The sequence below is a fragment of the Pempheris klunzingeri genome, chromosome 21 (genome assembly GCF_042242105.1).
Source record: "Pempheris klunzingeri isolate RE-2024b chromosome 21, fPemKlu1.hap1, whole genome shotgun sequence".
Classification (NCBI taxonomy): domain Eukaryota; kingdom Metazoa; phylum Chordata; class Actinopteri; order Acropomatiformes; family Pempheridae; genus Pempheris; species Pempheris klunzingeri.
The window spans coordinates 22,459,785-22,485,844 of NC_092032.1; the positions used below are offsets into that span (position 1 = coordinate 22,459,785).

Here is a 26,060-nt window from a genome sequence, read left to right on the forward strand (position 1 = left end):
TACCTGTGTGTGTGTGTTACCTGTGTGTGTTACCTGTGTGTGTGCTACCTGTGTGTGTGTTACCTGTGTGTCAGATCTCAGTCCTCCGATGTGGATCAGTGTGTTTTTGTCGATGTCTAAAACTCGTGACGGTCCCAGAGACGTCGCCGTTACTGCCGGTAACGGAGCCGCCACTGATTCCAGCTGATGGACGGACAGAGAGGCGAGACTCCCGAACCTATGGACATCATCACATGACATCATCACACACACACAACGGCATCACATGACAGGACCTGTTGCTGGCATGATGATATCACTGTGATCATATGACTGAATGGCGTGTGTGTGTGTGTGTTTGTGTGGTACCGTGTGACATTAATTCTGGTCCATCTGTTGTTGGTGACGTCCAGTCCAGGAAAGTCCAATCTGGTTCTGCCTGAACCCAAATCCCAAAGCAGGGACACCCTCCCCCCCCGAGTCTGCAGCGCCAGGAAGTCCGCCTGGAACACACACACACAGTACAATAGATGGGAATAAATTGTTAATTTATACAGGTGAGAAGTCAGCCACAACACACCTGTGTGTACTGTGGTGTTACTGCCCAGGTACAGCAGCAGGTTGTATGTGTGTGTGTGTGTGTGTGTGTGTGTGTAACGTGGTGTTACTGCCCAGGTACAGCAGCAGGTTGTATGTGTGTGTGTGTGTGTGTTTGTGTGTAACGTGGTGTTACTGCCCAGGTACAGCAGCAGGTTGTGTGTGTGTGTGTGTGTGTGTGTGTGTGTGTGTGTGTACCGTGGTGTTACTGCCCAGGTACAGCAGCAGGTTGTGTGTGTGTGTGTGTGTGTGTGTGTGTGTGTGTGTGTACCGTGGTGTTACTGCCCAGGTACAGCAGCAGGTTGTGTGTGTGTGTGTGTGTGTACCGTGGTGTTACTGCCCAGGTACAGCAGCAGGTTGTGTGTGTGTGTGTGTGTGTGTACCGTGGTGTTGCTGCCCAGGTACAGCAGCAGGTTGTGTGTGTGTGTGTGTGTACCGTGGTGTTGCTGCCCAGGTACAGCAGCAGGTTGTGTGTGTGTGTGTGTGTGTGTGTGTGTGTGTGTGTGTACCGTGGTGTTACTGCCCAGGTACAGCAGCAGGTTGTGTGTGTGTGTGTGTACCGTGGTGTTGCTGCCCAGGTACAGCAGCAGGTTGTCCTGACTGCTCGTCTTCAGGATCAGATTCAGGGTGTTGAAGTTACTGGAGCTGATCTGAGGTCTGTAGGACCGAACGCAGCCTCCGTCCGTCTGCACCGCCACCTTAATCTGATGACATCATCAGCATCATCATTGTCAGTGACATCAGAGTTCTTCCTGTTAAAGGAGAGTTTCTGCTCTGTTCTGTGTGTGTGTGTACCGAGGCGGCCTGTCTCCTGGCCTGATCGATCAGCTCTCTGATGTCAGACAGATTCCTGCTCAGCGTTTCTCCCAGCATGCTCAGTGGCTTTATCCGGTCCATCAAACGCTCTGTGCGATGCTCCGCCTCCTCTAGCTTACGCTGTGCCTCATTGGCTGAGAACATGTGAGAAATGTCAACAGAGAAATGTCAGCAGCCCATCAGCCTGCAGTGCCAGTCTGCAGTGTGTGCGTGTGTGTGTGTGTGTGTGCGTGTGCACCAACCTGCTGTGTGTGTGTGTGTCAGCAGCTGGTTGGCCTCCCTCACTGTGTGGTTGGTGTTTTCCACCACAGAAGAAGAATCCTGCAGCTGCTGTCTGAGTGTGTGCAGCCGCTGCAGCGTCTCCTGCAGGCCGTAGTGCGCCGCTGCTGCCTGACGCCGAGCCTGCCGCAGCGCCACCGACGAACCTGGTGAACACCAGGTCTCATCATCGATCAATATGTCAAAACATCAATATGTCGATACAATAATAGATCTAGAAATCAATACATTTATAAATCAACATGTCTACATGTTAATATGCAGAGTTGGAGGGGGCTGGGCCTGAACCACCGCCTCACCATTAGAGATGCTCTGCAGGTCTGTGATTGGCTGACGGAGAAGGAGGCTCGAGTTACGGATGCGCTCACTGACCACTCCCACTCTGCTGGTAACCATGGAGACAGTCAGTTGAATGTCTGGAGGACAGAAGACAAAGGAGTTGATTGGCTGATGGAGAAGATCAGAGCCATTAAACCACCACAGAACAAGAACAGCAACGAAAGCCTCCTCATCATCATTACTTCCTGTTACTGTGATGAAGGTTACCTCCAGCCGTTTTGTTGATTCGTTGAATTTCCTCTAAAACAGCCGAGCTCAGGTTCAGTTTGGCCCCGCCCTCTTCTGACAGCAGCTGCTCTGATTGAATGGTCTGAACCACACACACACACACACGCACACACATTAGACCTGTACCATTCTGTGAATGGACCAAACTAACCAGGCTGTCTGTTACTATGGAGGTTACCATGGTAACTGGTCACTAACGAGTGGCTCACAGGTTTCAGATCTTACGGGTTCCTGAGCTGAGGATCTTCATCATCATCATCAGCCATCATCAGTTTTCTACATAACCTGGTCAAAACGTGTCAGCAGTTACCATGGTAACCTACTAGGTTAGAAAGAGCATCCATTTCCATGGCGACCCACCAGGTTAAACAGAGCTTCCATTACCACGGCGATCTAAAACAGAGCTACCTTCAGGACTGACCCCCCGACCCCCTCAGGTGTGTTTCAGGTGTGTTTTCACTCACCATGTTGAAAGCAAGGGAGGCAGAGCTGTGGGCAATCAAGGCGACCTGCTGGGCGGAGTCAACTCGTTCTGTGATGTCACTGTCCAGCTGAACCAATCGACTGCCATTCTGAGACACGTTACACACCGACGACAGAGAGCTGAGAGACGAGAGGAGGTCAGATCTGATTTACACACGAACACACACACACACACACACACACACAAATGCACTCTCTCTCTCACACACACACACCTGAGCAGGGAGTGGGTGTGGCTCTGCAGCAGATGGGCGTGGCTTTCTGCTCGGTATACTGTCTCCAGAGCGTCCGTCATCTTCAGTCCAACAACAAGATTGTCCACCTGTTTCCTCAGTAGGGGGCGCCACTGGTCCATCTGCCCGCTGAACACCTCCACCTGCTGCACACACACACACACAAGGATTATAGATATAAGTCTGGTTCTGGGTCTGACTCTGGCTGAGGTTCTGGTTCTGGGGGTTCATGGGGACTCTCACCGCTGTGCCGTTGGTCAGGTCGTCCATCAGGTCGATGGCGTTATCCAGCAGCAGCTGACTATCGTTCATCAGTCTGTCCACAGACAGATGCTCAGCACTCAGCCTGTGACGGACAGACTGAAGGACAGAGACACGGAGGTCAGAACACCTGGACCAGACCAGGTCTGAAGACTGGACTCTGTTCTGTTCTACACGTGTGTGTGTTGTAGAGGTGTGTGTGTTCACCTGGTAGTGGTACAGCAGAGTGAGTTTGCCCGCCAGCAGAGTGTGTGTTTGTGTGTTTTGTTGTGCAGCGTCGCTCAGCTGGGTGTGTGTGTGTTGCAGAGTTTCCATGCCAACGGTGAGTGAGGCAGACAGGAGGTGGAGCTTGTCGTCAACAATGATGCTGCTGGACAGGAAGTCCTCCTGCAGCGTGTGGGCGAGTGACTGAGCTAGGCTGCAGAGAGAGAGAGAACGATTAGACCCCGAGTGTAAACGTAAAAAGGTAAACGACCTTTTGTTCATGAACACAAACACACCGGAGCTCCTGATTGGCTGTGGCGGTGGATGCTGTTAGGTTGACAGCTCTGATGGTTTCCAACATTGACTCCACCTCCTCCAGCAGACGTGTTTGATTGGCTGAACCAAGCTTTTCCGCTGTGGTCTGGTTCAGATGTCCTGCCTCCCTCTGAAGCACTGGACCAATCAGATTTCAGAATTACATTTAAAATTTTGTGACACAACAGTCACTTCCTGGTGATGTCATGTGTGATGCGTTAACGTGTTAGACGACGTCATCGTCAGTCAGGATCATATTGTTAAGATTCAGGTTGTTGTTTACCCTGGACGTTGTTCTGAAGCCTGCTGATGCTCTCCAGCAGCAGTGCACCCTGGGAAAGGCTGCTATTGGTGGACACGCCCACTTTCTCCACACCATTAGACAGATGTGTGATCTAGCCAATTAGGAGACAAAAAAATAGAAACCATTTTCACACAAAACACAAAGCTGCCAGCAGTGTTTTTACATACAGTATGTGTTTAACATGTTACACGTTTACAGATGATACTGTTTTCTGTGTTTAACATGTTACACGTTTACAGATGATGCTGTTTTCTGTGTTTAACATGTTACATGTTTACAGATGATGCTGTTTTCTGTGTTTAACATGTTACATGTTTACAGATGATATTTTCTGTATTGAACATGTTACATGTTTACAGATGATACTGTTTTCTGTGTTTAACATGTTACATGTTTACAGATGATATTTTCTGTATTGAACATGTTACATGTTTACAAATGATACTGTTTTCTGTGTTTAACATGTTACATGTTTACAGATGATATTTTCTGTATTGAACATGTTGCATGTTTACAGATGATGCTGTTTTCTGTGTTTAACATGTTACATGTTTACAGATGATATTTTCTGTGTTTAACATGTTACATGTTTACAGATGATACTGTTTTCTATGTGTTTAACATGTTACATGTTTACAGATGATACCGTTTATGTATCTAATGTTTTCTGATTGATGTTTACAGATGTGTTTTATATACCTATACTGGTATCATCTAGTATTTGATGATAACATCGTAAACACAGTTGATACGTCATTAAATGTGGGTCAGCCTCTAACCTCTAGCCTTTAACATAGTGGATCATGGGTACCTGCTGCAGCAGAGCATCAAGGTCTGAGGTCACGTGATTTAGTTTGTCTTCCACTTTGGACAAATGCAGAGAGACAGAGCTGTTTTCTGAAAACACCGCCTGTACAAACACACAGCAGGTAGCAAGTTAATTTAAATGGTCACAACACCACACTCACAGGTTTTTACCTCATCTCATAGTTACCTGGTTTCCCCACAGGTAATTATTACTTTTCAACATGACCAGCAGGAACTTTCACACAGTTCAACCTGCAGATTGTTGTGACACCTCAACACCACCAAAGGACAGTGTGTGTGTGTTTACCTGCATGTCTCTGGTCTGGTTCTCCAGCAAAGCCAGCTGGCGGTACGGTGCCATGGCAATGCCGCTCAGGTTGACAGACAGGAAGTGGTTGTGCATTTTTCCCAGGTCGTCTAACAGAACGCCGGTGCACTCGTCATTACATGCTGGAGTCAAAGACAAACACACACGTCACCTCTGAGCAACAAACAACATCTGAACACGTATATGTGTGTGTGTGTTGGCGGTACTTACACACACACTCTCCTCCCTGCAGGATGTGCCTCTTCTCACACTGGTCACATGACTGACCTTTGACCCCGACCTTACACACACACTGTCCACTCAGGGCGTCACACAGCTGCTGCAGTGAGCCCCACCCACTGCAGTGGCATCGTGAGCACACCCCGCCTGGCAACGATGGGTTACCATAGTAACCAAGGGAACACCTGCAGGATGACAGCGGACAATCAGTGTGATGATGACCTCTCAGCTGACTCTTGATGTCATCAGGTATGATGTCATGACTCACCTCTCACAGTATCTCCCCTCATATCCCGTCTGACAGGCGGTGCAGCGGAAATCACCGAGAGCTCCCTCTGACACACATGTTTGACTGAAACTACACACACACAAACACATGCACAGACACAGTTAGTCAATGAAATCAGATCACACATACAAATTAGAATAAAAATGAGGTGTAGTGTTACCTCAATCAATCAATCAATCAATCTTTATTTATATAGTGCCAATTCATAACAAACATTACCTTAGACTCTTTCCATAAAGAGCAGCTCAGACCATGAGAATAGTTAATATATGAATAATAATAGCATGACTTACCTGTTGTCCCTTAGGGGGCAGGCACACAGCGAGCAGTCGCTGATGGAGCCACTGACGTTCCCATAATACCCTGGGGCACACAGCTCACAGCTCCGCCCACGGGTGTGATGCTGGCAGGCCTGTATGAAAGAGAAGAAACATCATCTACTGAGGCTATAACTGACTTTTCTACTGCGTGTCTCAATGACACTCATTTAAAATGCGTGTATGATTGAATGTGTGTTAGCATGTGTAACCATGTCACCTGACAGTATCCGGTCTCCGGGTCGCAGATCTCACTGTGGTTGTTACAGCGACATCGAACACACGGACGAACAAACAACGACTTTTGAATCTGAGACGACAACTCAGACAGAGGCTGACGGAAAAAACCTACAGCACACTCCTGCAGACAGACAGGTCAGAGAGAGAGAGACAGATCAGAGAGAGAGAGGTGAGAGAGAGTGTAACCAGAACCTATATAACCAGAATAACTAGCAGAACTTATTTATTAGTCTATATATACATGTTATAACTAGTACAACCGGCTTGTGCAGCGAGGCTGTAGCTGATGCCATGGTGACACAGACAGTGGACAGGTGTTTACCTGACAGGACCGTCCGGCATATCCGAGCGGACAGACGCAGGACTCTATCAGTCTAGCCACGCCCCCTCTGACCTCTCTATCCTCTAACTCAACCTCAACTGCTGTCTCCATGGTGATGTTAGAGAGCCTGAACAAAAACACAGACAGGAAATGACATCAGGCTGGGTCAGCCAGGTTTGTGTGTGTGTATTATATATGTGTGTGTGTACCTGCTCTGCTGAAGTCTCGTCCCGTATGAAGCTTTGATGATGACGTACTCGATGTTATTGAGGACAGACATGAAGTCCGAGCGACTCACCGACTTCTCAGACACCGAGTTAAAATACTTCCATTTGTGCTGTAACACACACACACACACACACACACACACACACACACACAGTGAAAAGCTGTTCCACCTGTCTGTTTAAACTGCTCTGATTTCCCATGATTCCTTGCAGCTGTACCTCTGTCATCCTGATGTCGTGCTGTGTCCTGACGCCGTTGCCGGGAGCAACCATGTCAGTGTATATTACCAGCTTCCTCATGGCCCCGCCCCTCATCAGGACCTGAGGCTCCTGATTGGACAGCCCTGAGCCGTCCTCAGCGTAAAAGGTGATGATGTAAGACAGCAGGCCGCCGTAAGAGAGCAACTATACAAGACACACAAAGTACACACTGAAGTACACACTGTGACACACAAATACACACTCCTACACATATGAACCAGCTTCTACGACACGGCAACGAGAGGGGCTGCAAGCAGAGCAGGATCACTTCCTGTAAGCCAATGTGAAGGGCAAGACCCACATCAACCATCAATGCTTAACACTGTCAGTCAACAAATTGGGCAACAGTACCTGGTGGCCTTCGAACTGGGGGGGCAGTCTCCAGTAGAGCGGGCCAGCCAGCCTGCTGGTGTTGAGCTCTCGAGTATCCAGCAGCATGTCGCCACCCTGCTGGTAAACCCCAGATACTACGCCCTCCAGGTCAGACTGACTGACTAATGACAGGAGAGCAGGGGGATGGGCCAGGGTGATCTGGGAGAGGGGGGCAGGCATGTTTGTAAATGAAGAAAACCGAAGAGAACTGCTGCTTTGTCACTTTAACTCCACTGGTAACATTTGTTTATATGCGTGTGTCACATGTGTACTTACACTCTATGGAGTTTAGAAGTAGTATATATTGCCGTGTTTCCACTAGCACTACTCAGCTCGACTCGACTCGGCACTGTTTGGTTGCATTTCCACCAGCGCTAGTACCTGGTACTAGGTACTATTTTAGTACCTCCTCGGCCGGGGTTCCAAGCGAGCTGAGTCGAGCTGACAATGTGACGTCACCACACTGCAGGCCACTGATTGTGCCGTATACAAATTACGCTACTGGAGTTTCGGCCCGCCTTGCTATGACGACCCCGCCCACTTTGAAGTGGTACGCTTCTGTAATGGAAACACAACCAAACCGTGCCGAGTCGAGTAGAGTCGAGCCGAGTAGAGCCGAGTAGTGCTAGTGGAAACGCGGCATATGTGTGTACTTGTACTCACTGGTACTCTGTAGAGCCCCCCTCCCTCCTCACAGTCTCTGCTGAGGCCTGAACAGAAACACTGAGAGCAGCCATCTGGATTCTCCACCGACAGAGCGAACGACCCCGAAACACACTCCTCACAGCGCCGTCCCGACACCCCCACCTGGATCAATAACACACACCTGGTTCAATATTATCAGAGATTAATACACAGCCACAGGTTGTGTACCGCACACACACACACACACAGGTTGTATACCTTGCACACACACTCTCCGGTGTGTCGACAGTCACACACTCCTTGCGTCGTGTTGCAGAACTGCTTGTCTGTTCCCGCCACATCGCAGCCACACGGCGAGCACGCCGGGTAACCATGGTACCCAGGGGCACACAGATCACATGACCTGCCAGAGAACCCCTCTCTGCACCAACACTTCCCATTGGTCAGGTCACACTGTGGGGCGGAGCTTCCTGCTGAGCTGCAGCTGCATGGCTGAAGAAATGGCACAATGTCAGTGTGTGTGCATACCTGAGTTTACACCCGAGTGTTTTGTGTGTATCTGTGTTTGTGTGTATACCTTGCACCCTGCAACAGGGTCGTGACCCCAGTAACCTGTCTCACATTTGTCACAGGTGTGTCCCTCTGTGTGGGTAGGGCAGATGCACTTGCCAGTCTTAGGGTCACAGTTCCCTCTGGTGTGATTACAGGTGCATGCTGGGAGGAGGAAAGGTCACAGCCAATCAGAATTCAGAGATTCGACCAATCAGCAGCCAGACTTAATGTTGCCATCTGTTTAACTACCTGTGCAGCCATTGGCATGGAAACCATAGTAACCGCGGCTACAACGGTCACACTTGTCCCCAGCCACCCCCTCAACACACTGGCACTGCCCGTCCTCGTCACATGACTCAGAGAGAGATCCTGATTGGCTGCAGCCACAGGGCAGACAGCCCAGCCCACTCTGCAGTCCGAAAAACCCAGACTGAGAAAAAAAAAAAATCAAAGAAGTTTATTTAGACAGAACAAACCAACATGGAGGATCAGCACTGCCCCCACAGGCTGGTGGTGGGACTGCAGCAGGATTTACTCTGCAGGACGCTGTCGCCTTCACGTGTTTTATGGTCTGTTTGTAAAATAATAGAAAGACAAAGAAGTCTTTGTTTCCCTGCCTTTTCAGTAGCCGTTAATTTTAACGCTGTGAAACTAGTTTGGACGTTTAAAATTCTAAAAAAGGATAAAAGAAAATCAGTAAGGACAAAGTTCAACATTAACGGGTCAGAATCACTGACAATGAACTCACAACCAAAACAAACAGTTTTCACAAACAGGATTTCAGTCACTTTTTAAAGTCACTTTATCTTAAGTCTGTTCATGTGTCCTCACTTCTACTGTACGCTGGACAGAGTCTCGTGTTTGCTGCTAAATAATCAGACCACACAAAGCTTGAGGTGACTTTGTGACATAATATCAGAGGTTCAGTGCTCTATAAAATCCTTTGAAATTATTTTGTTGTTGTCACAATGTTCTTTCAGGACTTTTTAAAGACATGACAACAATCAGCGTAATGCCTCACAGACTTCAGGAGCTCGTGGGAGATCGAACTCCCTGCAGAACCACCTGCTGTGCTGTTAGCTCTGCCTGTAGTGCTAACTAGCCTAGTTTAGCAGTTTGGGACTTTTTTGGTTTTCCAACACATTGAATCCCAGGAGGAACCTGAATGAACACATTCATTGCATTAGCTCTCATGACATCCACATGTTCTGTTTGTCCACCATCTTAGAAAGTTTTTCTAAGATTTGTATGTGTGGAGCTGCCCACCGTGCATCATTTTGGCGCTTTAGAAACCTACAGGTGACGTCACAGAGACCACGTCCTTTTTTTATGCAGGCTAAAAAAAAGCATGCTGGGAATGCTGTCCCCCCAGATGCAGCCATCAGAGTGTCTTCAGGAGGGGGAAGAGTCAGACTCACCTGGCAGTGGTCACAGGTCCGTCCCATTATGTTCTGCCCACATGAACACTGACCTGTTGTGACATCACATACACTGGAGACAGCGCCGCTGACATCACAGCTGCACTCTGACAGAGAGAGAAGCCCCGCCCACCGTCAGTGTGACCATTTAATGAGCTTGAATTAGCACAGATTTGTTTATGTGAACCTGGATCTACTGAGATAATTAATAGTATTGATTATTATTACTGCAGTTTGTTTATATCCACACTAGATGGCGACGTGCTCACACACACACACACACACACACACACACACACACACTCAACATGTGACAGGAGAAGAAAGAGGTCAGAGGTTGAATCTAATCTGGATTTGAAAAGATCAACATTCCTAGAGAGTCTGAGTGCACGCGTGTGTATGTGTGTGCGTGCGTGTGTCTTTGTATCTGTGTCTGTGTGTGTTTGTCTTACCCTGACAGTCTTTAGCGTGCACTGCATCTCCATAGTAACCAGACTGACAGACCTCACAGTGTCTCCCGGCAGTGTTGCCAAGGCAACGCAGACACTCCCCGGTGACAGTGTCACAGTGCCCTGCCTCATTGACATCGACGTTACTGTTACACTCACATCGCACACAAGCCCCGCCCACTACCTGAGGGTTACCATAGAAACCACTGGCACACCTGTGGACAGAGATAGGTGTCATATGAGGTTCACTGCCTCTGATTGGTGGATCAGGCTGTCAATCATCCTCACCTCTCACAGTTGCTTCCTGTGTATCCGATCTGACACTGGTCACATGACACCTGTCCAGACGCCTCCAGCACACAAGTGGGACTGAAACTGAAGGATGCACATGCACACGCACACACACACACAGTCAGCTCTTCTTCAAACTAATGAAGGTTTTCAGTTTGAATCAGTGATGATGAGACACACCTGTTGGACGCCTCCGTCAGAGGACACGGACACAACCGACAGTCGTCTGCCGATCCCTCAGTGGCGTCTCCATAGAAACCAGGAAGACACACATCACAGTGGGGACCAGTGGTATTATGGGTACAACCCTGAGAGACAGACAAGCAGAGAGAGAGAAAGACAGACACACAGAGAGACAGAGGCAGACAGATGTTTAGTCAGGTAACTATGGTAACGGTTTCAGATTATTGAATGACCGCATATGCAGTACACACTGTACATACATTCATCTGTAAACACATACAGGAGAGGAAATAAAGAATCCCATTGACTGTCGCCATGTTAACGAGGAGTTGTGTCCACCAGTCCACCAGAGACCTCCAGACATCTCCAGGACTGGTTATGGTGGACTGATTATGCGGGGACAGGTGGACTGGTTATGGGGGGACAGGTGGACTGGTTAGGGTGGACTGATTATGCGGGGACAGGTGGACTGTTATGGGGGGACAGGTGGACTGGTTATGGGGGGACAGGTGGACTGGTTATGGTGGACTGATTATGCGGGGACAGGTGGACTGTTATGGGGGGACAGGTGGACTGGTTATGGTGGACTGATTATGCGGGGACAGGTGGACTGGTTATGGTGGACTGATTATGCGGGGACAGGTGGACTGTTATGGGGGGACAGGTGGACTGGTTATGGTGGACTGATTATGCGGGGACAGGTGGACTGGTTATGGTGGACTGATTATGCGGGGACAGGTGGACTGGTTATGGTGGACTGATTATGCGGGGACAGGTGGACTGGTTACAGTAGTCAGCAGCAGTTTTCTATTAATTCTGTGTTCAAACTCACCAAACAAACTCCGCTGATGTCACACTCCAAGGCGTGGTCGTTACACTCACACTGCATACAGTTTCCTCCAAACAACACCCCCCCCACCCGGTAGAAACCTGGGTGACACACCTACGACACACAGACAAAACACACAACGTACACAAAAATACACATTAAAACACACAAAAGCACAGCATGACACAGAGAAACAAAACAACCAAATCCAAAACGGACAGATACCGTACGTCTTCAGTACTAACTATACTAACGGTACTAACTACACCAACTATGTTAACAACACTAACTACACTAACAATACTAACTATGCTAACACAACAAACAAAACAACCCATCCTAATTGTACTAATGTAGTAGTGCTTAGCAGTAATAACATTGCTAATAGTAGTAGCAGTATTAGCAGTGCTAACAGAATTAGCAGTGTTAGATGTATGAGCTGTAACTAAATGAAGTGCTAACCTCACAGGACGTGCCACTGTAACCCCACGGACATTCACACGTCTCCACAGCAACAGCCTGAATGCCAGACAGTGAGCCAGAGTCAGCGACATCCAGAGACACCGAGCTGAGACTGAGAGACAGACAGGTAGAGTGACAGACAGACAGACAGGGACAGACAGATTAGTTTCATCAGTAATGGCGACGGTCCGCTGGTTCCCAGTAGAGGAACATGAGTATGCTACTTAATTACACTTCCTTACATTTGAAGCAATAAGTTAGTTCACAGTATTACTGTCTTACTGGGTCACTGACTACAGCACTTGTGCACTAAGAGGTGAACAGGTCCATGAAACTGGTCCGGGGGGGTCAACTTGGCTGCTCAGAGTAGAAGGATCCCCTCTCATGCAGCCTCACCCTAGTCCTGATACCCCCCACCCCCCCCAAAAAAACACCCCAGGGGACACGGTCATAAACCTTTGAGTCCACAAAACACTTATAGAGTGGACGGACAGACTGCCGTGACTCCCCCAGGACCAGGACAGAGTCCCCATCAGTCATCCTGAGTGTCGGTCAGCAGCCTGACAGAAGCTCCCCCTGGAAGCCAAGCAGTGAGACGCCCCCACAGACGGAGCTCACCCTCCCGACCCCCCCTCTGTTAAAGAGTGGACCCTCTGGTCTGCCGATCCACAGCTACTGGCCCTAACCCCCATGAGACCCTAGAGCAGGGGTGCCCAATACATCGATTGCGATCTACCAGTCGATCGCAACGGTAGTGCGGGTAGATCACGTGACATTAAAAAAAAAAAGTCCGGGCAGGGACATGTGGTCAGACATGCTCTCGAAGTGACCTGGTTAGCCTTCCAATTTATATCCACTAAAGAAGGAATATTCTGGGATAGGGAATAGGAGGGATAGTCGACTCCATTCAGTGCAAGTCATCAGAGGAAGGTAGTGACCATAAATGTATTGAATGTTCCAGTTACTCTTGTCACTTGTGTGCAATATTGATGGTTAGATCACTGTTTGTTACCTATGTGACTGTTCATTTTTATGTGTAATACCAAGGGTTACATTAGTTGCAGTTACGCAGTGTACACCAACATGTATTGAATATATAAAGTATACTCAGTATATATAGAAATAAATACATGTTTAGCATTTTTACCGTAGGTAGATCATTTTGACCTGGTCATTTTAAAAGTAGCTCATGAGCCAAAAAAGTGTGGGCACCCCTGCTCTAAAGAGTTAACCAACGCTGCCAAACTACGTCCAGAGACCTCGTCGTCTCAGCGTGGACAAACCAGCCCTCAGAGGATGAACCTCAAAGTGTTCTCTGCAAACACAGTGGCAGCTGATTTCATCAGGTGTAATCAGATTACTGTCAGGATAAATGTAATTGGATTATTTTGCTCTCACCGTATTGGTCCTTCTGCCGAGGCGTTCAGGTGAAGTCTGACTCTCAGTGATGTCACGTTAGCAAGGACTGACAGCAGGTCATCGCGGGTAACCTGAACGCTCGTCTGAACATCCAGGAATCGCAGTGGGATCATTGTTATGGAAACCAAGCGCTCGGCCAGCGGAGAGAGGAAGAGGAGAAGAGGAGGAGAGAGATGAAGAGCCCGACCGTTTCCCTGGAGACAAGAGAGAGAAACAATTAGGCCAGTCTGGCTGTTGTAGTCCTTAAATACGCCCTGTTTGTAGTTTTTAATGTTCAATCTGATGTGAAATATATTGGGTGCTTTATTCAGTGTTAAACTCAAACAGTGCTGAACAGTTACTCACTGCAATTCAATAGTAATGTTGAACTACTAATTACTATAGTAAAACACTAAGTACTAAATACTGATCACTGAATACAACTTGTTCCAATATTTTCAGGAGTTTTTACTGACCTCGATGATGATGTCAGAGTGGGCAGGGAGAGAATGGTCTTCATTGTCAAATGGGATGTCATAGATCACAGAGTAGTTCAGGAAACCTCCGTAGGAAACCAGCTAGAGACATACAGGCAGACAGGCAGACAGGCAGACAGACAGACAGACAGGGTGGTAACAAGAAATGCAAAGTTTGATGAAAAAAAATCTTCCAATCAAAAAGTGGGCGAGCAGTTGAAAATCCAGGAACAGGAAAGAAAAACAGGATTGAACCACGAGGACAAAAAGTTACCATACGTCTGACGGACTGAGGACAGGTGAGGACAGGTGAGGTATCAAGGAACAGGTGCAGACAATCACAGGGTGGGAAAACACAAAGACAGGAAGTAACAAACAAGGAGGAGACAACTACCAAAATAAAACAGAAAACAGCAACTGGAAAAGAAAAGAAAACAGAGGAAAAGAAAACCACAAAAAACCCACAGACAGAGAGACAGACAAGTAGAGAGACATGTAGGTAGAGAGACAGACAGACAGGCAGGTTGAGCGATAGACAGGTAGAGAGGCAGGTAAAGAAACAGGTAAAGAAAAAGACAGACAGACAGACAGACTCCTGCTCATTGATTGGTTGAATAATGACCAATTATGTAAATGGTGGCTGACCTTGTTACCAAGGAAACTATCAGATGCTGGCCATGACAGCACCAGCTGGTGGGTGTGGCCAGAAGAGGTGTTGCTAGGGATGGGGAGGTCGTTGCTGTGGATAATGGGGAGGGGTTGGATGGACTGAAAGGGGTGGAGCCAAGCATCTCTATGAAGCACCTGAAAAAAATTATCATCATCAGACCTCTAGTTTCTTCTTCACAAGTTCAGAATGTGCAAAGCAAGAACAAAGCCAGAGTGCAGGTGTGTGCTACCTGAGTACAGGTGTGTCTGTGTGTATTACCGGAGTACAGGTGTGTGTTACCTGAGTACAGGTGTGTCTGTGTGTATTACCGGAGTACAGGTGTGTGTTACCTGTGTACAGGTGTGTGTGTGTGTTACCAGAGTACAGGTGTGTCTGTGTGTGCTACCTGAATACAGGTGTGTGTTACCTGAGCTGTGGACCAGGCAGAGCTCTCGCAGACATCAGACACACCAAAGCAGAAACAGTCGGTGCAGCCAAGGGGATGATTCGCCTGCAGGTTGTAGAAACCTGGTTTACACAGATCACAGTGAGCTCCCATCACGTTCACCTGAGGAGAGAACAGGTGAGACGTCAGAGGACAGGTGCTCTTTATTAAATGACATTCTGTATTGACCCGGTGACAGCTGTCAGGTGACTGTGTCAGGTGACTGTGCCAGGTGTGTGTTTACCTTGCAGATGCAGGGGCTGCAGGGGTCTGTGTTGATGCTGCCGGACAGGTTACACTCACAGCGGAGACACTGAGGAAAATCTCTGAACCCAAACGCACAACGATCACACTGTCGACCTGCAAAACCCTCCTTACACACACACTGACCAGCAGACACACCTGCACACACAGACACAGTAGGTCTGAGTTACAATGCAACTTCATTTCAGATGATGATGATTGTGATGATGATGATGATGAAGATGATGACCTGGCTGTGTGTCGTCTCTGGTGCAGACTGAAGACTCAGATCCTCTGAGATCACAGTTACACTCAAGACAAGGAAAGTCTGAATATGGAGAAACCTACACACACACACACACACACACACACACACACACAGGAGACAAAAATGCAATAAAAAAGTCAAGAATCACTGAGGAACATTTACCTTCAATCAGGTGTGTGTGTGTCTGAGTGGACTAGTTACAGTTCTAACCTGTTCTAACCATCTGTAACCTGTTCTAACCATCTGTAACCTGTTCTAACCTGTCTGTAACCTGTTCTAGCCGTCTGTAACCTGTTCTAACCATCTGTAACCTGTTCTAACCTGTCTGTAACCTGTTCTAACCACCTGTAACCTGTTCCAACCTGTCTGTAACATGTTCTAACCATCTGTAACCTGTTGTAGCCGTCTGTAACCTGTTCTAATCTGTCTGTAACTTGTTCTAACCGTCTGTAACTTGTTCTAATCGTCTGTAACCTGTTCTAACTGTCTGTAACCTGTTCTAACCAGGTTTAACCTGTTCCAACCTGTCTGTAACCTGTTCTAGCCATCTGTAACCTGTTCTAACTTGTCTGTAACCTGTTCTAACCCTTTTTAACGTGTTCTAACCTCTCTGTAACCTGTTCTAACCGTCTGTAATCTGTTCTAACCGTCTGTAACCTGTTCTGACCTGTCTGTAACCTGTTCTAGCCTGTTTTTAACCTGTTCTAACCATCTGTAACCTGTTCTAACCTGTGTACGACCCGGTCCACTACTGACCCAGATCTACCCAAAGAGGCCTGTGTTTAAAAAACAGTAGATTCAACTGCTGACGGACTGCTGAGTACCTTGGCAGGTCTGTAGTAATATGTGCAGTACTTGTTAGTACCTCAGCAGGTCTGTAGTATTATGTGCAGTACTTGTTAGTACCTCGGCAGGTCTGTAGTATTATGTGCAGTACTTGTTAGTACCTCGGCAGGTCTGTAGTAATATGTGCAGTACTTGTTAGTACCTCAGCAGGTCTGTAGTATCCGGTGGCACAGGTCTCACAGTTGATGCCGGCGGTGTTTTGTTGACAGTCGATACAGACTCCTCCTCCGTGACGAACGCCACGAGTGTTTAAACTCAAAAAGAGTTTGGAGACGGTTTGATTGTAGAAACAGTCGACCGCCTTGTTGTGACAGTTACACTCTGAGAGACAGATAGGAGAGAGAGATACAGGTAGAGAGACAGACGAAAGGAAGACAAGGGAAAGACAGGTGAGAGAAAGACAGGTGAGAGATAAACAGGAAGTTGAAACAGGAGAACAAACAAAATGACCCACAAGGTTTTTTCTATTTTTCTTACTTTCACACGTGTTTCCCTCGGAGACGGTTCCTGGTTGCCATGGCTGCTGGTGGTAACCAGGGCAACACTCATTACAGCTTTCCCCACAGGTGTTGTGTTCACAAACACACTGCAGCCTCTGCCTCACACACACACACACACACAGGTTGAAACAGATCCATGGAAAAATGTATATATTAAACCCTGATAAACAGGTGAACAAGTGAAGAGATGAACAGGTGAACTGTACATGTTACCTTGGTAACAGGGTCCAGCGGGCAGCTCTGGGCGTGGCCGTAACAGATACACATCCCGCCCACAGAGATGTCTTTGATGGAATAATAATACTGAGAGACAAAATATGAATGAAATGGTTGCACCTGTTTTAATGAATTAGCATTAAATAAGCAGTTTTATTAATGAACATTGAACACCAGGAAGTAGAATATGTTGATCATGTGACCACAAAGCTCCACTTCAACAAAACACTAAGAACTGTCTGTCTCTCTTGCTGCCTGTCTCACCCTCCGGGTGACGATGGGGTCGATGTCGCGGGCGCTAAGCGGCATCAGGTCTGCGTTGAGTGTTCTGATTCTCTGAAGCCTCAGTCTGATGTAACGAGCTGATGTGAAGGTCAAGAGGTCGGAGGTCAAGTCATCGGCCCCGGGGCGGCCGTTAATCAGAGAGGTGTGTATCTGTGAGAGACAGACAGGTAGAGAGAGAGAGAGACAGGAACAGAAGGAGATAGACGGGTCAGAGAGACACAGACAGGTACAGAGAGAGAGAGAAAGAGAGACAGGTTTCATAGACAGGCAGATAGACAGACAGGCAGATAGAGAGCCTGTCTCACCTCTCCATGCTCCAGGGGGTTCAATCTGGAGTAGTATGACGTACAGATGACCTCGGTATCGCTCTTGTATGTCGGTGGTCCGAGTCTCGGCGTCACGTTGTAACGAGATAAACATTCGGAGTCACTGATGGCATAAAACTGCCAGGGGTCAAAGGTCACGCCATCCAGAGAGCGCTCCAGGATCCAGTTACCTGACAGAGATACAGAAAGGTGAGTCAGACAGACGAGATGAGGATGTCACTGTCTGTAACAGTTTAAGTATTTAAGTGTATGAGGCATGCTGACAGACTTTACCTGGTCGTGGAGAATTAGCTGCCTTGATGATGATATAGGCGACCTGAAAGATCTGAACAGACACACTAACAGTCAGACATGTCTACCTGTGCTGCAGTCACCTGGTTACTGTAAACATGTTCACCTTCGACACACATTAGTTCCAGATTCTGTTTCTGATCCTGTTGTCAAGACTTTGGTGAAATCTCTCTTTGTTCTGCACACGTCTGTACTTGTTAAGCACATGTTCTACGGGGTTAGGGTTCTTCACATGTTCTACATGTTCTGCACATATTCTACACATGTTCTTCCTGTTTTGCACATATTCTACACCTGGTCTACACATGCCCTGCACATGTTCTGCACATGCACAAACATAAAGCCATGGTAGCGTGAATTTAACGGTGTGAACGTACTAGTTAGAAGATGATGAAGAAGACACAGAGACGCTCAGATCATCTCTGTGTCCATAAACATTTATTTGTTTGCTGCATCAGGAGGCTGTTACTCATCACAACAAGTCTAGTTGTTGTTGCCTGGCACTGTGAATGTGTGTGTGTGTGTGTGTGTGTTATATATGCTTCCTGCAGATGATACCCAATTATACTGATCAATAAAGCCTGATGAATCCAATCAGTTGGCTAAACTTCAAGTCTGCCTTAAGGACATGAAGTCCTGGATGAGCAGCAACTTTCTGTTGCTAAACTCAGATAAAACCGAAGTTATTCTGCTCGGCCCCAGACACCTCAGAGACAGCTTTTCTACCAACATAACTACTCTGGATGGCATCACTCTGGCCTCCAGCTCCACTGTGAGGAATCTGGGAGTCTTATTTGATCAGGATTTGTCCTTTAAGTCCATCAAGCATGGACCCCGACAGAAAGGCCCCCACCCTGAGCCCGGTTCTGTTCCAGGTTTCTTCCCGTTAAGGGGAGTTTTTCCCGTTAAAGGGGAGTTCTTCTTGCCACTGTGTCCTAATCTAATCTCTGATGCTGCTCTGTGGGGATTCTTGAATCCTTCATGTTGAATTCCTGAATCTTTGGTCTCTGAATGAAAGAGTTTGTTCTGAGCTGCTCTTTATGGAAACAGTCTGAGAGAATGCTGTTATGAACTGGTGCTGTATAGATAAAGATTGATTTATTGATTGTGTACTGTGTGTGTGTATGTATGTGTGTGTTACCTGTTTGAGATCCAGTGTGATGGTGATCCAATGAAACTGTCGTCCGTTCTTGATACTCGGACTTTGCCACCACTGATTCGTCCCATCGATGGCATTTGTGATCGGATGACGTTCTGAGCAACACACACATAACTACTATTAGTACAACTACTACTGCTGTCATTGATGATCACAATGATCAATTATCAGAGTGATCAAAGATCACAATGATTGATGATCAGATTGATTGATGATGATTTCTGATTAATCAGGGCTTTTATTTTGTAAATATGATTTCCTCATTGGACTTTCAATGTTTGTTGTTCTGAGTAGGTGTCAGAGGAAGTTTAGGAGGTCATTAAACTTCTGAGGATCTGAAGAGTAACACTGATAATTAAAAATCAATAATTGATTTAATCTACCTGCTGATTCATATATGTGTTTAGACTAAAGCGCTGGTGAAAGTTTATTTGCAGGTTCACCTGCTCTGTGGTTCTGGTTCTAGTTTTGTACCTTTGGACAGGACGGAGTTGGCGTCACACTTTGGGCAGTGTGGGTTCTTGATTCGTCGTCCTGGAACGTGTTCGACTAGCTTACAGTAAACTTCAGGTTCTGGATCTCCACACGTCGCATTGCTGCTGATCACTGCGTTACTGGCCAAGTTCAAGATGGCGGGGAACAGACCTGAAACACATCACTATCTGTTAATATCATGAAACACACCGATATGTGGTAGTATTATGCAATCAACAACACTACCTGTTAGCATCATAATACAAACTGCTATCTGTTAGTATCATAAGAACCATCACCATCCGTTAGCATCATGAGACACGTCACTATCTGTTAGCATCATGAAACACACTGCTAACTGTTAGCATCATGAAGCAACCAGTAAACAATAAAACCTTCCAGTGTCTCAATAACTTTGATTAGAAGTGTGTGAATAAATCACATAAATGAATGGATGAGTGAATGACCTTCAGGTTACAGTCTACTTCCTGTGACCATGTCATGTGACACTGTGATTATGTGGCTCTACATGTGATGACAGCACACACTTCTTTAAATCTAGAGAAAGATTGTGTTTTATAAGCGAACCATGAACTCAGAGCGTCATGCGTTTTATGTGTTTCATGTGTTGTTTCTCACACTTAAACACAAACTAAAAACACACAACTGTAATACACATTTTTTCACATCTAAACTCAACATGAAGCATTAATCTAGCTAACCCTAAACACAACCTTTGCCCAAGATGAATGGGTTAACCCTAACCCCTAACCCTCACTCCCGACAAATGGATTAACCCTAACCACAGACATACACCTCTCCCGTGTAAATTTCCCCATAGTGGGACTAATAAAGGAATATCTTCTCTTATGTCTCCCTGTTAGTCTCTGTGTTTACCCAGCATATGCCATGTCTCAGGTGTTGATTATTTATAGATAAATAATGTTTTGCTCCAGATGAACGGGTTAACCCTAACCCTAACACTAAACCTAAACCTAACCCTTGCTCCAGATGAACGGTTTAAACCTAACCCTAAACCCAACCTTCACTCCAGATGAACGGGTTAACCCTAACACCACTTTAAGTGTTTTACAATAATAAATGGTGAGTTTCGCCAACCTCACTAAATGTTCAGAAAAACACTTTAATTAAAAAAGTTTATCCCTTTTTCCGAATGCTAACTATAATCTTTACCCTCTCTCTCACACGCACACACACACTGCCAGTATGGACCAGTATACTGTGATTTTCACCTGTCTGTTTGATTGATGAACAGCTGATAGAGGTTTTTCTTGTCCCTAACTCTAGCTAACACTAACCATAATCTTATAACCCCAACCATAACTACAGAATTAATCATTACACAAAACATAATACTAACTATAAGGCTATAACACTAACTGTAACACTGACTAGAACTCTAACTATAACCCCACAGGACACCCTCTCAAACCTAAGATAAGATATAAGATAAGATAAGTTATGTTAACCTTACTGATCTAACCCTAACCTTACTGATCTAACCCAACTGATCCAACCCTAACCCTACTGATCTAACTCTAACCATACCGATCTAACCCAACTGATCTAACCCTAACCCTACTGATCTAACCCTTCCTCTAACCAGAGACCTCAATACAAGCTGCTCATTTAGTTCTTAACTAAAAAAACAACTCATTGACAGTAAACCCTGACCTAATGTGCTGTGTGTGCTGCTTCTGTCCTGCTGGATATGTCTCTATGTCTAATAAAGTTTGCTGGACATTGTTCAATGTGCTGCTTTTTGGTTTGTGTTCTTTATTCTTCACTGTTCTCATGTCACATTTAGCTGGAATACTAATATCAACATTTTCTAGTGTAATACTCTTATTCCTTGTTTGTCTAATGCCACTTTTATCAATGTTCTATTACAGGTTGTGACCTATTTCAATACAATTTCTATGTTTACCTTTGCTGCTGTCACATTTATATTCAGAAGGTTAGGTCAAGGTTATATTAACAGGTCAAGTTTAGATCAAAACACCTTCAATTAGTTTGCAAGAGGAATATTTAACTTTATGTTTAAACATTTACAGTTTAACAGAGATGTTTGTAACAACGTTAATTAAACATTTAGACGTTCCTTCACTGGGAACACATGAAAACCTGACATAACTAACTCTCTTAAACTCTTAAACTCGTTATCATGCTAAATGTCGAGAACAAAGAGATCAAGTTTTTCAATTTTAAATCAGACAAAACAAAAATATTTAAAGATAAAAAATGTCCTTAAAACATTTATCCGTTCTCAAAAGACCCAAAGGTATCAAAGAACCCCCCACCCATACACACACAGATGTTAATTACTGTTTTGTGTGATCAGCTGCAGAGGTGTGATAACATCAGCAGGGTGGTCTCACACAAACACACAAACACACACACACACAAACACACACTACTTTCTTGTGGGAACACTCAGTCCTGATGTCTAAACTTGAACACAGACAGGTGAGCAGAGACACAGACAGTTATACCTTTGTTGTAGTACATGAGGGAGACTACGAAGCAGATCAGAGGGTCAGTGAGATGTGTTGAGTCTGTGTAACCCTAACCCTTAACCTTTACTAAACTGCTGACTGAAACCTGTGAGCCGTTTATTAGGGACATCATCAAACGATGCTGAACAGCTATCATGTTGCCATGAGAACCTCCAGCATCCAGCTGGTGATGCAGAGAATGTGTAACATGAACACAGCGCGTCATCCTCACTCTGACAGGATGATGGTGGTCAGCAGCTTTGACCACTGAGAATCAGGTTTCTGTGCTCGCTCTTGATTGGTGGATGAGTGCGTTTTACTCTGCTGACGCTGCAGCTGATTGTACAGATCACAACATTGATTAGCCTATTGTGGATGATCACTTAGCACTCGGATCAATAACCTCCATCAGTATGTGATCAGAGGCCAGAATGAGTCCACGTTTCCTAAACACTGAATGATGAACAGTCTGTCCACAGAGTAACACTGTGTGTGTGTGTGTACAAGTGAATGGGTCAGAGGTCAATCTGAACATCAACAGACTGACTTAACACATTCCAACACACACACACACACACACACACACACACACACACAGTGAGAGGTTTGGGGGGAGGTAATCTGTTAATGTGGGTGTGGGGGTTTAGGGTTTTGGGAGGTGTGTGTTTGTGTATGTGTGTGATGGGGGGGGGGTAAAGAGGAAGAGTGCGGAGTGGGATTGTTAACACTAATTATCACACACACACACACACACACACAGACACTCACACACACAGGTTGTTTCCCACCAGGACACACAGTCTGTCTGTCTGACGATCCTCATCAATATGCTTTTCAGAACACACACACGCACAGACCGCCTGCTGATGCATTGATCATTGTAAAACTTACGTTTCTTTAATCAGAAAACAGGTTTAGTTCACTTCAGGTCTCCTACAGGTTTAAGATGCGAAAACAAACTGATCAAGTCAAAACTATTTTGTGTTAGTAAAAAGAGACTACTGCAGTAATAAACACATTCTACTGCAGTAAATCTGCACTCTGTGTCAGACCAAATGTAAATCTGACTGAGGGTTAAAGAAAACAGGGTGATCACATGAATCCATGATGATTGTGTCTGTCTGAACTCACGTCAAGGACTCTGAACTATAACTTTCTCAAACACAACCTTCATATTGTCTGGTCTCTGCAGATTCACAGTCAAAACAATACATTTCAAGCAGAAGAAAGTCAGACAGGAATATATGCCGGCTAACCACAAAGATCAAATAAACTCTATTCAAATTAAGAAACCAGCACTGCAACGTGCAAACAGCTGAATATAATGTCTTTAAACCCTAAAGTTAAAGTGTCAGATTTCTCTGTAAAAACACAATTAAAACTGAATCATTTCCCACATCTTTTTAAAATCAGTGAGAGAAAGGTTTGAGCCTCCACATTTGATCTAAAGTGATATGAAAAAGATTTCTAATCATTTTTATTAAAGATCAGACTTTAAACTGAAACCAAGACTCTCATCCTCAATGTTCTGGCGTGTGTTCAGTGTTCTAATGCGCAGTAGAACTCAGTAGAGGTTCACAGAAGAACAAGAGTCAGTTCAGAGAATAGAAAATGTCTTACCTCTTTGCTGAGCTGCAGCTCGCTCCATCAGCAACAACAACAGCAGCAAATTCATGTTTGCACACACTAGTTCACACCAATTAACACTTACTGGACCCAAACTGGGACTAACTGGACTCAAACCTCCAGTAACTGGACTGAGACTGTTTCTACGGGACTCAGACCAGCTTTGAGTGTGAGAGGCAGAATAAATGTGGTGAGAAGAAATGTGTTGCTGCAGAGTCCCGTTGGTATGCCACAGTGAGTCTCTCTCATTCATTCAGCTCAAAGAGGAGGGGTGGGGGTGGGGCGGTGGAGGGGTGGACTGTACCATGTGATCTGCTGATGGGGAGGTCTCCCCCTCTGTAAAGGATCATTCTGCTGGACCTGGAGTAGTAAAACATGAAACTTGCTAAAGATGACTGTGATGCTTCAACAATCAGAGTCTTGCATGTTTGATTTTTTAACAATGATATCCTTTCAACTCATTTTTTTATTTATACGAAATGACAAATGTCTCAGGACTATTATAGTATAGTTGTTGTCTTAAATCTCTGTTTGTCAGATTAGTTTGTTGTATTTTTCTGTTTAACTCTTTTCCTTCAACTCCAAATGTTTCATAATTTTTCCTTTACCTAAATCAACCCTTACAGACACATAATCCATTCGTTCTTTTTAGTTTTTATGAAGTCATGGAGTACACTTTTTTTTCTGTTAATCAATTAAAATTCTGAAAATAGTTAAGGAGGAGCAAACAGAACCAAAGTGTTGACTGGAGTGAAAGTTTTGTGACTACAGGTCTCCTGGCCAGACATCGGTAATCAGTTGATGACTTAAAGTGAATCAGAGATAATTGAATCAGCAGAGAGTTGTGAAGCTATAGATACAATCCACTATATAAACTGAAGTGATCAAACATCAGCAGAAAAGTTAGTGTTTAACTCTTCATCTGTAAAGTGCAAACCCTCAGATAAATTAAGTGAGATATTCCTGTCTGAAGAGAAGTAGAAACTGACTAAAAACCACCAACATTTAATGAAATTAATGTAATGTGAGTGAGGGGAAAGGGTTAAGTCATGTAAAAACAGTGGTCTGCTCCTTTAACTGTCTCTGCTCATTCAGCTCAAACTATTGTCTTAGCGGGTGGGGGTGGTGTGTGTGTGTGTGTGTGTCCGTGTGTGTGTGTGTGTGTTTTCTCTGATATTCATGCTTTTAAGATACGAGACAAGATGAGAAGTACATGATTTATTCCTTCATTCACTTGTTACAGCAACAGAAGAGACAGAAAAGGTGTAGAAACAAGAGAGTCAGTAACAGTGTCAGTTATTTCTAGTGCTGCATTGTTTCTAGCATAGTCCTTTCTCTTTCCTTTTGGTTGTTTTATGTTTTTTCCTGTTTTAATCCTCCTGTTAGAAACTTTTTGTCCGGTTCTTATATTGGCAGCTCAAGAACTCAACGGAGGTTTTCAATCTGGTCTCACAAGCAGTTTATTCTGGTCACTGGTCACAGGTAAAGTACTCGCAGCGCTGGGCTCATGACGGACCCTGGGGGGCCGGTCAGAGGAGCCCCCTCTCGTGTGTGTGTCCCTCAGGTGTGTCCTGTCCTGTTCTGTGTCTGTCCAAACATCTCATGTTTAAATGCTTGTTGGATATCATAAAGTACGTAACCATTTCTGGTTAACTGTTTAGGTTTGTGCGTCACAGATAGCACGTTCCTGTAGTGATGTTATGGTAATCTAACAGTTGGATGTTGGTTGCAAGGCGTGTATCTATAATCAAACTTCAGAATATGTTTTGCACAACAAAAGCACTACAATCAAGGTCTGTCTGGTACATTCTGTCTATCTGCTTCACAAAACAATACAGGAGAAGCCACTTCTGTGGTGGTCAGATTGACATATTCTGTTCACTCTCATGAGGAGAGAGTAACTTTATTTGAGAAGGCCTGAAACATTCTATGGTCATATTAAATTCTAACTCAACACTCCTGTTAACTATTAACTCTGATATTGCAACAAAATGTCCTCAATGTAACTACTTTAAGGACAATACAACTGAAACAACTGCTGCAGTTAGATGGGATGCTTTTAAAGCCATTTTGAGAGGACATATAATAAGTTA

The 26,060-nt window shown here is 45.5% G+C and overlaps 1 protein-coding gene across 1 annotated transcript in view; it reads right to left on the bottom strand.

Moving 5' to 3' along the window:
* Nucleotides 1-24,016, bottom strand: part of lama1 (laminin, alpha 1) — a 32,150-nt gene extending 8,134 nt beyond the window's left edge. Inside the window, exons 1-48 of the mRNA XM_070852906.1 lie at nucleotides 23,962-24,016; nucleotides 19,826-19,996; nucleotides 19,334-19,446; nucleotides 18,175-18,226; nucleotides 17,881-18,071; nucleotides 17,555-17,725; nucleotides 17,288-17,377; nucleotides 17,052-17,169; nucleotides 16,717-16,895; nucleotides 15,711-15,804; nucleotides 15,462-15,619; nucleotides 15,200-15,340; nucleotides 14,769-14,927; nucleotides 14,124-14,225; nucleotides 13,648-13,862; nucleotides 12,250-12,361; nucleotides 11,791-11,901; nucleotides 10,956-11,083; nucleotides 10,773-10,859; nucleotides 10,488-10,699; nucleotides 10,036-10,142; nucleotides 8,867-9,047; nucleotides 8,643-8,779; nucleotides 8,324-8,557; nucleotides 8,084-8,227; nucleotides 7,400-7,579; nucleotides 7,007-7,192; nucleotides 6,770-6,897; nucleotides 6,561-6,687; nucleotides 6,219-6,359; nucleotides 5,975-6,093; nucleotides 5,661-5,750; nucleotides 5,384-5,577; nucleotides 5,136-5,295; nucleotides 4,850-4,928; nucleotides 4,018-4,129; nucleotides 3,716-3,872; nucleotides 3,423-3,633; nucleotides 3,198-3,314; nucleotides 2,937-3,100; nucleotides 2,703-2,841; nucleotides 2,218-2,320; nucleotides 1,971-2,087; nucleotides 1,635-1,817; nucleotides 1,372-1,526; nucleotides 1,137-1,280; nucleotides 349-482; nucleotides 64-217 (exon numbers count right to left, since the gene is read on the bottom strand). Of these exons, the coding sequence (XP_070709007.1) occupies nucleotides 64-217; nucleotides 349-482; nucleotides 1,137-1,280; nucleotides 1,372-1,526; nucleotides 1,635-1,817; nucleotides 1,971-2,087; nucleotides 2,218-2,320; nucleotides 2,703-2,841; nucleotides 2,937-3,100; nucleotides 3,198-3,314; nucleotides 3,423-3,633; nucleotides 3,716-3,872; nucleotides 4,018-4,129; nucleotides 4,850-4,928; nucleotides 5,136-5,295; nucleotides 5,384-5,577; nucleotides 5,661-5,750; nucleotides 5,975-6,093; nucleotides 6,219-6,359; nucleotides 6,561-6,687; nucleotides 6,770-6,897; nucleotides 7,007-7,192; nucleotides 7,400-7,579; nucleotides 8,084-8,227; nucleotides 8,324-8,557; nucleotides 8,643-8,779; nucleotides 8,867-9,047; nucleotides 10,036-10,142; nucleotides 10,488-10,699; nucleotides 10,773-10,859; nucleotides 10,956-11,083; nucleotides 11,791-11,901; nucleotides 12,250-12,361; nucleotides 13,648-13,862; nucleotides 14,124-14,225; nucleotides 14,769-14,927; nucleotides 15,200-15,340; nucleotides 15,462-15,619; nucleotides 15,711-15,804; nucleotides 16,717-16,895; nucleotides 17,052-17,169; nucleotides 17,288-17,377; nucleotides 17,555-17,725; nucleotides 17,881-18,071; nucleotides 18,175-18,226; nucleotides 19,334-19,446; nucleotides 19,826-19,996; nucleotides 23,962-24,016 (6,756 nt within the window). The remainder of the gene's footprint in view (nucleotides 1-63; nucleotides 218-348; nucleotides 483-1,136; nucleotides 1,281-1,371; nucleotides 1,527-1,634; nucleotides 1,818-1,970; nucleotides 2,088-2,217; nucleotides 2,321-2,702; nucleotides 2,842-2,936; nucleotides 3,101-3,197; nucleotides 3,315-3,422; nucleotides 3,634-3,715; nucleotides 3,873-4,017; nucleotides 4,130-4,849; nucleotides 4,929-5,135; nucleotides 5,296-5,383; nucleotides 5,578-5,660; nucleotides 5,751-5,974; nucleotides 6,094-6,218; nucleotides 6,360-6,560; nucleotides 6,688-6,769; nucleotides 6,898-7,006; nucleotides 7,193-7,399; nucleotides 7,580-8,083; nucleotides 8,228-8,323; nucleotides 8,558-8,642; nucleotides 8,780-8,866; nucleotides 9,048-10,035; nucleotides 10,143-10,487; nucleotides 10,700-10,772; nucleotides 10,860-10,955; nucleotides 11,084-11,790; nucleotides 11,902-12,249; nucleotides 12,362-13,647; nucleotides 13,863-14,123; nucleotides 14,226-14,768; nucleotides 14,928-15,199; nucleotides 15,341-15,461; nucleotides 15,620-15,710; nucleotides 15,805-16,716; nucleotides 16,896-17,051; nucleotides 17,170-17,287; nucleotides 17,378-17,554; nucleotides 17,726-17,880; nucleotides 18,072-18,174; nucleotides 18,227-19,333; nucleotides 19,447-19,825; nucleotides 19,997-23,961) is intronic.
* Between the last annotated feature and the right edge of the window lie 2,044 nt (nucleotides 24,017-26,060).